The sequence below is a fragment of the Alternaria burnsii genome (assembly GCF_013036055.1).
Source record: "Alternaria burnsii strain CBS107.38 chromosome Unknown 746, whole genome shotgun sequence".
NCBI classification, from domain to species: domain Eukaryota; kingdom Fungi; phylum Ascomycota; class Dothideomycetes; order Pleosporales; family Pleosporaceae; genus Alternaria; species Alternaria burnsii.
Window position 1 is genome coordinate 548,270 of NW_024066109.1, and position 12,818 is coordinate 561,087.

A 12,818-nucleotide genomic window follows, 5' to 3' on the forward strand; every position below is an offset into this window, starting at 1 on the left:
TCAACTTGCCGCCTCGAATCCATGGTCTGCTCGAACCACCATATTCATCCAAGATTACTCTTCGTCATAGTTGTCGGCTCGGCTTCTCCAGGGACGTGCGCCCCGGTTTCGGGGGAAGCGTTGGCCGTGTCAGAAATTGTTGGCCTCGGAAGACGAAAGAAGGGCAGAGAATGACGACATGCTTGTCTCATAGTCGCCCTGGAACGCAAAACACGCACCCAGCTCCGGAGGACCCAATCGATGCGGCGGTGACGGGGATGGTTGCCTTGACAGCAGGTGGGTCACGCATGTACAGCGTCGTGGTACAGATGCAGAGAGCTGAGCATCGAGACACGAAAACGTCGGGCTAAAGAGAAGCGTGCTGCTAGTTGCCAGAGCGGTCACTGGCTGTACGCGGGCCCAGTTGAACCTGCATTTCAGGGACCTGAAGTTCCACCTCGCGTTAAATCGCGCTGGCGGTGGTCGGAAAGCTTGGCCAGACGACAAGACAAGTGCTTACTTGTTTCAGAGTGAGTTGATCACCGCAACGCTGGAAATAGCATCTGGCACGCCTCAGCGTGGCCCGGAGTGGCGTATGGGCAACTGCACATGCATGGCCTTGCTGTCTGTTCGTCAGACGGGGCATTGCAGGACGACTGCAGCAGGGCTTGGATGCTTCAAGGCACCGCCTCCCGCCCCGATTGATCTCGATACAGTGCACGACAGACGAATTGGAGAGGCCAAGCAAGACGTCATAGACCAAGACGGTGAAAGAGCCCCGGATCAAGCTTCTCTGGAAAAAGCAGGAACGGGTGCCGATGACTGGGATGAGCTGCGATGGATTGCCGCATCTAGTCAAGCACAAGGCCAGTGCGGGCCATGTGGCGTCACTGGCCAGTTATTTCCTTGCATTACGTGGCTAAAAAATGTGGAGGAGGCGCAACCGAGCAAGGGCCGCGACCGCTGTGTTTGTTGCTGGCTGCTGGGGCTATGGCGAATGGCGACATGAAAGCACGCTAGCTGCTATGCACTCACCTGGTATAAGAGCCCTCACTTCGCCCTGCCCTTTATCACTCATCCACAACTCACACACACTCTCCACATCAAACAAACTACTTCCAACTCTTACCCACACCACCAAACCCACCAAACCACCACCATCAAGATGCGTTTCTCCACCATTGCCACTGCTGTCATCGCCGCGGGCGTTGCCAACGCCCAGGTCGACTCCATCATCTCCCGTGTCACCTCTGCCGTAGGCGGTGTCCCCTCTGACATCGGCTCAGTCGTCAGCTCCATCACCTCAGACATCGGCTCCGGTGTCGCATCCATCACCAGCGACGCCGCCTCTGGTGCTTCATCTGTCGTCTCTTCCATCGAGAGCGACGCCTCCTCTGCCCTCAGCAGCCTTGCATCTGAGGCCTCCACTGCTACTGGCTCGCGTGCCTCTGAGATCGCATCTGCTACCAGCGCTATCAAGAGCGGTGCTAGCTCTGCTGCCTCTGAAGCCAGCTCCGCCGCCGCCAGCGCTACTGAAACTGGTGCTGCTGACTACAACAACGTCCCCGCCATGGGTGCTGTCGCCGGTGGTCTCCTCGCCCTCGCTGGTCTCTTGTAAGCAGCTCGACCTGCAAGGGCTCCCTTCGACTCTGGACGTGAAAAGTCTCTTTCGAAAGTTTCTTTCATCAGCTAGCGACATCAGCCACGAGCTGAACACGCTTCGTCTCTTATGAGACATTTGCGGGATAGGAATGATTCGCGGCAATACTGGAGAATATCCAGTCGGTCTATAAACTTATAATAAGTCATTTCAATGAAACATTCAAAATACCCACAAAATTGCCTGCATTGGGCTATTTTCCATCTGCGTTGCTTCAATTCACCTGTGATGTTTGTTCCAATATTCACTCATTGCGCTGTAGCTCAAGACTTCATGTTTCTTTGTTGTGGACTTCGAGTTCAGCCGCATTCGCTTGTTGTCATGGAACATCGCAGCTGCGATGCATGGTGTGATGTTCTCGCTAATGACGTAGGGACGCGTAACCACCTCGGTGGCGTTTTCCGAGACCAAAATTAGCCTGGTTCATATGCACTCCGCATCCGCGCATGAAAATCCTTTGTCTAAGTTCGTCCAACCACCTCACCACCGCTGATCAGACAGGAGTCGCGACACGTCAGTAGAGTTAAATTTTCCGCCTGGTGTATTGGAGCATCGGAAAGGATATCACCCAGTCTAACGACTTGCACTTGTTAACATGCGGGAAATATACATGAGACGCGACGCTTGGGCGACACAGTGGCTGGCTCTGGGCTTGTGGCACGGCCAAAAAAGATCCCCGACATGCATTCACCCGGGTGATCTGCATTGCGACACCGCAGCGTTGCATACACCCGCCACACTTTCGGTGCGCCTCCGGGGGTACCTAGTTAATCTTCTCAACAATGATCAACGCGGAGAAAGTGCCTGGGGAAATGGACGGCAGACTATGCGGTTGGAAGAGCGATGCAATGACCAATGGTTTTCTGGTCGCGGCATTAGCTACGAAAATGTAATACAAGTGGATGAACGACTGCGGCTCATATGGAATTGCTTTTCCGTAGCGCTTCGCTGTTCATGGACAATCGCAATAAGACCGGCGCACGGTATATGGAGACAACAGAGTCACGACATTATTCACGGACGACATTGTTCAAGTACATGATGCAACACTCGCTTGATCTGAAAAGCAGTTCAAAGCTTCTTGACTTTCCTTAACTTCACCAGCAGATCTGACAGGTCACTTCAACACACGCAGTAGTAATAGCTTTCCGACCATCGCTGACATTTCACATACATCATCAGCAACCAAGATCGCAAGTACAGCAAACATGTCCAAGATGCCCGGTTTCTCATGGCCACAACTCGCCCACGCGAAGCTTTTCGACCGGTCCGAGCCTAATTCTACTCCTGACCAGCCCCTCATGATCGTCATTGGCATAGGCACTGCAGTTCTATGCATTACCATCGCTTACACATTGTTATTCTTTGGACTTAAATGGCGCAAGGCTCGCGCAACCCAACGGCGTAAAAGTACCGAGGGTGAAGTCAAGACTATCGAGCTCGTAGACCATGGGCATTCTCGTGGCGGTTCTTCACCATATGTCAGTGATGACCATCAGGGCGGTCACATAGCAGAGAGTCGCAGGGCGCGTTCATCATCAGAACTGCCTGCACACTATAGTCGCGTCATTAAAGAAGATGGGAAGCATGACTTTGTGGAAATCGACATAAGCAGTGGGAAGGTCAAAGAATAGTTTGTGGGTGGATAATGATAGACTGAAATGGATGCATAACACTTGGCTGTTCTGCATTATCACAAAAACCTAGGTAGGCTGTTTATGTGAATAAAACAGCATTGGTGAGATTGGGTATCATGAACATGACCAACGTATCTACATAACGAAGTTGCACGGCTTCAACGTCCAGTACCTAATTTCCAACACCCACTTGCAACCAAGTTTCAACAAGGAACTGCATCACTCGTCAAGGCAATATCAATGCAACGAAAATCCATGTTAACATTGCGCGATGGTGGAGAAGCAGATAACACGCCATTGTTATCGTCTAGATAACTTCTACAAACTTATGATCCCTCTATACCTCAACACCCCGATACCCCCTCTGCAGTCTCGCCGCGCGTCTCTGCTGCGTCCCCATCTGCTGCGGCAGCATCAGGGGAAGCGGAACAGGTGGGTTATCGCCACTCGGGCGCGCAGGACGATAAGCCTTGTAGCCCTCTCCAGGACCAGAATGAAGGACATCCGGGGGCGGATACGTGTCGTCTGACCGTGAAGGTAAACGTTCGCGACCGTTTTCATCGTCATCGTGGTGTTTGCCACAACAGCCGCCGAAACAATCACATACGTTGATGTCACGGGAAGCAGCGAGAAGAGTGTATATGATGAGGCCGAGGATGATGAGGCCAAAGACGGAGCCAACGACTATTCCGGCGATCTTCCCTGCGCTTAACCAGGGTCCGGCGTTTGCTTCTGGATGTGAAGTCTGGGTTGGGACAGTGGTGGCTGTGTTTGCCGATGTTCCTGCGGAAGTTGTACTAGAGATGCCATTAGTAGTGCCGGAAATCGGAGAAGATAGCTCTGTAGTGTTAAGTTTTGTAGGTGGTTGTTCACTACTCGTCCGCGTTTCTGCTGTGGTCGATGGGACTGTGGGCGGCGGCGATAAGGTATCAGGTTTAGTTGATGTCACGGTGACTGTGGGAGTCGGTTCTAAAGTCATGAGAGCTATAGACGTAACGAACTGGATCGATGTAACAAGAGGCGGTGGCGGCGGCTTTGCTTCGTCTTGACGGGCTATCAAAGTGACGGAAGAGGCCGATAGTGGTAGATTGTTTGTCGCAAGGTTTAGATCATTGAGTTGGGAGACGGCAAGAAGGCTTGTAGCCGTAATGACAGTATTTAACGGAAGGTACATGATGAGCGGCAGGGATGGGGCGTATGTTTCGAGGGGAGAGAAGAAAAGCACCAGTTATACTGCGTCAAGCTTGAGAGACTTGCCGCTGTGTGCTGACGTACAACATAGTGAAGAACGTTCTCAAGGATTTTCATAATAGCCTAACTTTTCACATGTGGCAGCTCATCACGTCAGAATTTTTCGACATATGGAAGAGTTCATTCAAATTTGGCGCCAGATCTCTGCATACCCTTGATTGATGACGTTACCGAAGCCTAATAGAACGTGGTATACGTGGTGTCTGTTGTAGCAAGAGGACTTATGACGTACAACAACGTTTACATTAAACTTTCTCGCCAACAATCGGGTGTTGAGGAAGCCGTACACTTCTGCCCTCGAAATCAGCCTGTCCTACATGTCACCAACACCACCCAGTAGGGCCGTAGGTTCCTCAAGGACAACCGGGCAAACATCGAGCCCCACGCCGTATGCATTAAACGTCATGTTTCCATCATCATCAATCTCGATCCATCTACGATTGAGCAAATCTCCATCTTGCGCCCTATCGAAGAAGTTTTGTGGCGCAAATACGATGCTAGAATACGCCTCCGTGTACAAAGTCACAGGTACATCTTCACTCCTAGTGTAATGATGCATGCCAAGGTTGAACCAGATAACTAAATCCTCAGCTTCGACTGACTCGCCGTCAAAGAATTTGCTAAAGTCTTGCTGCGGTGCGAAGGGGAGGTTGATGTTCTGGACACTGTTGGCGAAAGGCTCGTTGTCGTGCTGGCGTGTAACGGCAAGATGCGACTTGGCAAACTCGGAATTTTTAAGTGACCAGGGTGAGTTGAGGGTCGAGAGGTGAATATCAGAACGGCCGGGTACGAGACGGTAGCCGCGCTTCTCACCCCAGGCATTCGTAGCATTTGGGTTCAACACGACGTACATGGCCTGGTTGTTGGGAGCCCAGTTGAACTGTTGCTCTTCACCCATATATGTGATGTTCATCTCCATTTGTTCGAATTCGCCGAGCTCGGGGAACCATGGCTGAGATTGGTTGACGGCTACCAATTCCGACACTTGAAGTGAGTTGGCAGCACCAACTATGTCAAAGTCCGCCTTGTATGTAACAATGTGATCGTGAAGTGAGCCTTGGGTAGCTTGTTGGATCCTCGGTCCGAACTTCGCCTGTGCCGGATAGTAGAAGCTAGACTGCAGGTATCCGGATGCGCGCACAATTACTTCAAGGGAGCCGTCCATATGGAAGGAATAGTCGAACATGTAGTCATAATTACCAACAGTTGCAATTGCGCGGACAATTAACCCAGCGCCCTTCACGCTACCGAGATTACTGAAGCCATAGTCGTTGGATGCACCTGTACGATGGCGTGAGAGAGGGAAATTCATATCGGTTTCGAAGATGCAAATTGCGTTAGTGTTGACTCGCGTTGTGTTGTAAGATGGGTAAGTGATGTTCCAGAATGTCGATCCCCATGGGCAGTCGAAGCCTTCCACCAAGCTACCCATCTCAGTACCGAGTTGGTAGTAAGTATCGTGGTATACTGTATTAGCAGCTTTGGGCTGGTTGCCACCTTGGGGTACTTAGCTTCTATCTAATGAGTGATGAAGGAAATACTTACCGTATTGCGCAGTAGCTTCTTGCATTGACAGCTCGTATAGAATGCGTTCGCCCTTGAACTTGATGTCGTAGAACATGATGCCAAGTGTCCGTGAGAATGACATGTAGAACGACCAACCCATGTACTCAACGTATTGGTTCTCCTTGTCAAGTTTGTATCGCTTTCCACCAATCTCAAGAGTGCTTGGTGCTAAACGCTCTTCGAGGTCTCGCACACCCAACTCTGGCTTGTAGTCGACTAAGGCCCAACTTGCGTCAAGAGTCTGGTCGTATTCCATAGCAAGCTCGCCTGCCTCGAATGCAGCCCGCAACTCTGCGATAGTAGGGTAAAACTTCTCGTTTGTAACGAATCCTTTCAGCGAGTAGAGAGAAGGATCAGTGCCAGTACAGTCGATCAAAAGATAGAAGTCCAAAGGTGTCATGTAGGTTGCTGGACCTGGAAAACGGAACATGATGTTGCGAAATGCGCTAGTACCGTCGAAAGAGAGGGGCGTTCCGGAGGTTAACGAGAGATTCGACCTTTCGTCACTTGACCCGTAGTATACACCTCCTTGGAAGAGAGCAGCTGTTATGTCTGATATGTTCGACATGATGGATGCGATGAGTGGATCCGTCGCACTTGATCTTGGGCCATCAAAATACCGGGCGTTGTAAGGCACAGAACCACCAGCACCACCATTGTAAAGATAGTCCAACTTCTCTATGACGGTTTCTGAGGATACTGGCAGAGGGCCAATCATGTATTCCTGGGAGTCTGGCTCAGCTTTCCCGCCTTCGAAGATGATAGCACGCGCATATTTGGCAGGCATCGCTGCGTCACCGTCTATGTACGGTAGCACCTCACTCTTGTTGGTATGTAACGCATCTATCCAGAACCTGGTACCTGTCAGCCAGACCTCATTATCTGATATGTGACTTACACGTAGTTGTCTGTTAGTACAGCCTCATTGGGATCAGTAAGGTTCAGACCGGACGTTGGAGAATGGAGTAAAGTCCAAACCGAAAGATTCTCTTCCGGCGTCAGGGGAGCCCATGGATTGAGCTTTGGTGCGACTGTAGTCGTAGCAGCCTCTGTCAAGCAGGAATGTGCCGTTCCATTATCGGTTCGTTTGTCGAAGTAATCACGCACTACTCTTCGATCATATCCAAGAAAGGGCACAACGGAAGAGCAGACTGTACCGAGAAGAGCAGCCGAGGTAAGGAAAGAGCAACGCATGTTCATCAAAGATGTACCTTAGGTGTCATAGGCAGTTTCCAATACTCCTGTGCTTTATACATTATTGGGATCATTGCGGACCAGATAGGCCCCGAGTGACTTACGGCAATGACAATGAACAGAGATGGTATCTCAGGCTTACAAGATGATAAGAAGAGGGATCAGAGCTTGTAGGGGGCCTGTAGGGAACAGGATCCACTGAGTCAGGCCGCTTCCGGTGAAAGGCGCAGCCCGGCCAGCTCTACGTTTAACAGACCACGTTCTTTCTATGCTCTGTCCGAGACTTTGTCTCAAATCCTTTCTCCGTACTGGTCTTGAGTGTATTAGAATGTAATCTCCCTGCTCCTCTTCACTGGTTTCCAGGCAATGCTGGATGCAATGTGCTGTTCATACACATTGCGATTCGTCCGAGACTGCCGTAAAGTTGGGAATGCTTGGTATGCTCGTTGCATAAGGCTATCACTGGAAAGGAAGCCATAGCCATAGCTTGTAGTTGACTTACCTCGCGGAAAGGTGGGGTAAAGGCTTCAGTATATCTTATCGCTGCGAGATAGCATTGTTGCATGTGCCAAGCCACTCCCCGCATCTATCATTGGAAGCAACGAGCACTGCCAAGATCGAGGAATCAGTAACGCCGAGAGAGTAAGTCGTGGCCGAATAGTCGGGCAGGTACGATGGGGTGTTCGCTGTAGAACGACTCGCTTGTGAATCCCGAGCATGCGTCCTTGGGCGTCTCGGGCGCCAGCGCTCCGGATAACGTCCATGGATGGTCAGAAGTAAGTTTGCAGTGAAGATTGATCATCGTATCACAACAGCCTGTAGAACCATAAAAGATAAAAAGCAGCGAGCGATAGTATCCGAATGCGTGGATTCCGGGGGACTTCAAATCAACGGAACCGTCTGACTAGGGAACGCGCGACGCGAACCGGGTTGGTCGTGTAGCTCGACGAAGCTCAGCCAAAAGTCATAAAGGTTGGGTTTGGCTTTAGAATTGTGCATAGGCGGGATTGAATTAGAGGAAAATGGGGAGGAGAAGATAATGATAAGGTGTATGGATGATTTGTTCAAGAGGACGCGACGCGACGCGAGAGGACAAGCCGGCACCACAGTGACGTCACTGACATACATGCATGAGCGTGCAAACGATCGCTTCGCAGTCTGCTTTTCACAACCATACCAATGCTGCATGAACATACCCATCGCCTCTAACACATGCGATCTCTACAGTACTTTCTATGGAGTTAGCATTTGCACCGGGTTGACGCCATACACTCTTATTGCAAGAGTGAGGACTTTCCCTCATCTCGCCTCCGTCTTGCACCTGCAATGAGCGACAGAGACCGCCCGACTGCATCTTCTGTCTCTTTTGCCATTTGCACGCGAATTGATACCTCTATGTTGTTCTGAATAGGCGCGCCGGGCTCGTAAGATGAAGGCCACCCGGCAGTTCCGTGGCTAGCTGCAGGCTGATCATTGGGCGATGCCAGGTGAGCATTATCGTCATCATCAGACTCATTCCCAACCAGAGTTTCAGCTTCAGAATCATACTCCACTTCATCATATGCGGGTCGTATATCAGATAAAGCTGTGGTTTTGGAAGGTTGAGGCGCGCGAGCAGTCGAAGCAGCATAATCGGTCATGTTGGGTGGTTTTGTGGTGCTACGATGGGAGGGATGTTAGGCTTGTATTTTGCGCCACGAGCCTACATTTAGTGGTTATATGTCCAGAGAGCTGAGTTCAACAACATAGGATTTCTGCAAACAACAAAGAACGAAACGAAAGTGAGATCCAAACGCGCGACGCATCGTCCATGATGACACCCAGAACAACACGACATGCCGTGCCAAACGAAGAAGGTACATAACTACATATCACAACTGCTGTTATTTGGACATTGTCTACGACACGTCGCAGTGTTTCGTGAAGCTTTATTCGCGTTTGGACTGGCTTGCATGGCGATTGCGATTGCCTTCAGCTAAACTCTACTTGGATTGCAGCGCACATCCTCACACCTAACCGGCCTGGAATTGGCCTCGTGATTCCTCGCAAGGTACACCAAACGTCCATCATACAGAACGAAGCAAAAGCACTCATAACACCTCCTTGGAATTCCAGACACCGATAGGCCCATCTTCGCCTACACTAGCATTTGTGCTGCCAGCAGCTACCTGATAAATGCTTGCGCTTGCATCCATGTCACCAAGTTTGAGCACCATACTTCGCAAGCTTTAGCATTTTTTCTGCTTCTTTGACTGGAAATGGGGTATGATCAGTCTACGCCTTACGTGCAGTTCGTATGGATGCGACATACCCTTCTTCTCGCATTCTTCGTACTTCTTTTTGGCCTCTTCATATTTTTCCTTTGCCTTTTCGAATTCGTTTTGTGCCTCTACATGCGATCGTGTTGCCTGTTCGACAGTGCCCGGCAGGTCGTAGTAATGGGTGTCAAAGCTGCTATCCCACCCGTATCCGCCCACACCACCAAAGTTTGCTGCTATATCAAAAGCCGGGTAGTTGTCATATTGCCACCCGAAACCTCGTTTCTGTCGCCTGTAAGGAGCCATCTGATACATTGCTATGAGGTGACTTCGATAAAAGGAGACGATAAATTTACAAAACGAAGCAACAGATCAAGGTAAAATAATATGCGAAATTTCGCGAGAAAAAGACGGGTGAGCATGAACTGATCTTATACCACACTTGGAGCATGTCTGGAGCAGACAGAATGCTCCACGTGTGCTGGAAGCAGGATTTGTCCATACAGCGGGAGTTGAGTTGGCTTCACGGTCACCAGTGCCACTCAAACGTTTTGTATCGTGAGCCTTGGCTTAGAATGTCCATAGAATCTATTTCGTTCGACCAATGATGGATCAGCGTTGGCAGCGCGCGAGTGCTCTACTGTCGGAAGCTATCCTTCGTTTACGCGGGCTCCCCGACGCAGGCAGAATCCGAGCCACGTAATGACTCTAGCCGACAGCTCACAAGATTGAGCAAACAACGCAACCGCGTCCGCTACGACGAAAATGAACGCGTACGTTGACGACCGGCCGTACCAATATGCCATGGGACGACAGATTTTGTGCATTGCTTTGGAGGATTCAAAGCCTATGCGAGACGCAACACGTATTGCTAACGGCGTTCACCATTCTTTTTGGTAAGGGAGACAGTTTCCCGTGTTGATCTCGTTTAGGCAAACTGCCGATGGAATTACGCAATTGTTATCACGGCTGTCGATCTGCTGATGGATCGTTACTCAACATATGGGTGGGGTATCGATACTATCGTTATTGTGTTACACTGCCGGATGTCCCACAACGTACGCCTAAGCGATCCGAATACTACAAGAGAAGAGCTAGCGTTTAGTATGCGGAGGAAATGTCTGCGATTCATGATCTCGAACACCAATCGCGCATCGGCGATTCTACCTTATCCGCCTCACTCTTGACATTTTCCTTCTCCAAATGATCACAACTGACACTCCGTTACTCAATGATAACCAGATTACACCTGATTACATCGCATTTGAAATCTCATACCGGCTTTAGTTGCTGTCCTATCAGTTTGGTACTGTATACAGCAAGAGATCCTGAGGTTCATATCGCCACCGGAGACGAACGGTACATATGTCCAACACGTTATTGTTCAATCACGCTTATTCTGCGAATACCCGCAATACATCTTAGCAACGCTGATCGCTATGGACGTCGTACTCTCTACGTTGGTCGCAATTCTCTAGTTATGCTCGTCAGCCGACAGTACATCGTATACGAATGGATCGCCGGTTTCTGCGACATCATGATATGTTACAAATATTGATGTTCCATGAAGTGAACTTGGTTCCGACATGTGGAAACCTTGGCGTATGATGTTTTGTTGCCGGTACAGCATCAGCTCACATAATCCGCCTCTTGTTCTATCACCGTCAGATACTAGGATTAGAAGATCTAGATTTGATCCTGTTACATATATCGTTACGGAGCTCACACTGTATCTCAAGTTATACGGAAGACTTGGCTCACTTGCCAAAGTTCCATGCCATCCTACGGAGTATCTCATATTGGCCCAAATAGCTACTGCCGATATTACACTCCACTGGTTTCAAAAGATGGCCTCGCATCCTTAAGCATCTCCCCCTTGTCGTTCTTCGCGCATTTTCTCTCTTTCTTCTTGCCACTGCTTTGTCCTTGTCTTCATATCCTCCATCATCGCTCGCATATCGTTGTGAAGATTATCGCTCATACACACCCAGTCATGTGAGGTGTTTATTTGCACCCTTGCGGATGTGCTTCGTTTATATTGGTGCTGGTATGGCTGGGCATCAAGCGGAAGATAATATGGTGATGCGCTGGATCTCTGGTAGTAAGACATTGTTGGTGCGTAGTAGGTATTCTGCGGCGAGCGATGTTATACTAGTAATAATACTAATGAATTACAGATAAGGAGTATTCCTGGGTCTACAGCAGATACATGTGTGAATGATGACGCGTCAACAACGGACAAAGACAAACGAATGAGCGAACGCCCGCCGGCAACACATTGGCAAATGATGCTCTAGAGATTGCCGAAGCAAAAATTGGACGCCGCGACATATGCATGTTCATATCACAAACTACTGTCTATAGTAAAACTGATGCAGCAGGCGAAGTCTTTCTCTCAAGGTCACTACGTCTTCCTCAATTCTTCTACTCCTGCTAAAAGTATCGGCCCACATTTCGAATAGCTCAATTGGTTCCTCTCGAAGAGCCAGATCCCTATCGACAGCACGTAGCATAGCAATCGGAACTCGTCCGTTCGGTCCACGGTTCCTCGCTGGCATGGTGTGGTGAGGATGTGCAATATGACCCACACCTCCAGCACTGCGACTATAGGAGTAGCCATCTGATACGGCACTTCTCGGGTACAAGCTTTCAAAGTAGCCATTGGTGGAGGCATGTCCTGGTTGACAATAATGTGGACGACGTGGGACGAAATCTCTGGGAGCCTTTCCAAGGAACTGAGACCAAGCTTCGGCTTCAGTCACGGGTAGCGAGACGACTGGGGCGGTGTGCGAAACGTTTTTCAAGATAATGGTGGGAGGCGGTGGTACAGGGACTGCGCTGTACTGACGCGGAGCCTGTGGACGCTGTGATGGCCCAACTGCTACAGAACGAAATTGGATTGAAGGCAGTGATGGTAGCTCATAATGCTCATCGTGCTTATGTCCTTCAGTAGTGGATTCCGAATCATCGGGACTGGCATCATTCATATTCTCTTCTTCCTCGTTATCCAGACGCAACCCTGCCATTCGTTCGTAGGCTAAGTATGGGTCGATGGTGTCTTGACGAAACCCCTCGGTATTGTCGTTCTCGACTGCAGCGTCATCGACCTCGACGGATGGTGCTGGGGGGTACTGTTCTTGAGCTTTCTTTGATGTCTCGCGATGACTCATTATTGCGGAGATCTTTGAGATGTTGGCTTTCCAGAATGTAAGTGTTATTGTGTCGACAAGACAATTCGTAAAGATCTTAGATGAGTTATATTTATGCTGAAAG

General features: G+C 49.8%; 3 protein-coding genes across 3 annotated transcripts; 1 reads left to right on the plus strand and 2 right to left on the minus strand.

The window, feature by feature from the left end:
* Window positions 1-1,144: 1,144 nt before the first annotated feature.
* GT037_002747 (uncharacterized protein) lies at window positions 1,145-3,273 on the plus strand (the record flags this gene model as incomplete). The annotated part of the gene is made up of 2 exons (XM_038927794.1): window positions 1,145-1,593; window positions 2,775-3,273. The coding sequence occupies 2 exons, from the start codon at window positions 1,145-1,147 to the stop codon at window positions 3,271-3,273; spliced, it is 948 nt and encodes a 315-aa protein (XP_038789072.1).
* A 340-nt stretch (window positions 3,274-3,613) lies between these two features.
* On the minus strand, window positions 3,614-9,860 carry GT037_002748 (amine oxidase catalytic domain-containing protein; the record flags this gene model as incomplete). The annotated part of the gene is made up of 7 exons (XM_038927795.1): window positions 3,614-4,073; window positions 4,845-6,024; window positions 6,073-6,947; window positions 6,992-7,304; window positions 8,609-8,946; window positions 9,360-9,424; window positions 9,573-9,860. 7 exons carry the CDS (start codon window positions 9,858-9,860, stop codon window positions 3,614-3,616), a joined length of 3,519 nt encoding a protein of 1,172 aa, XP_038789073.1.
* Window positions 9,861-11,406: 1,546 nt separating this feature from the next.
* GT037_002749 (uncharacterized protein) lies at window positions 11,407-12,715 on the minus strand (the record flags this gene model as incomplete). The annotated part of the gene is made up of 2 exons (XM_038927796.1): window positions 11,407-11,632; window positions 11,898-12,715. The coding sequence occupies 2 exons, from the start codon at window positions 12,713-12,715 to the stop codon at window positions 11,407-11,409; spliced, it is 1,044 nt and encodes a 347-aa protein (XP_038789074.1).
* Window positions 12,716-12,818: the final 103 nt, after the last annotated feature.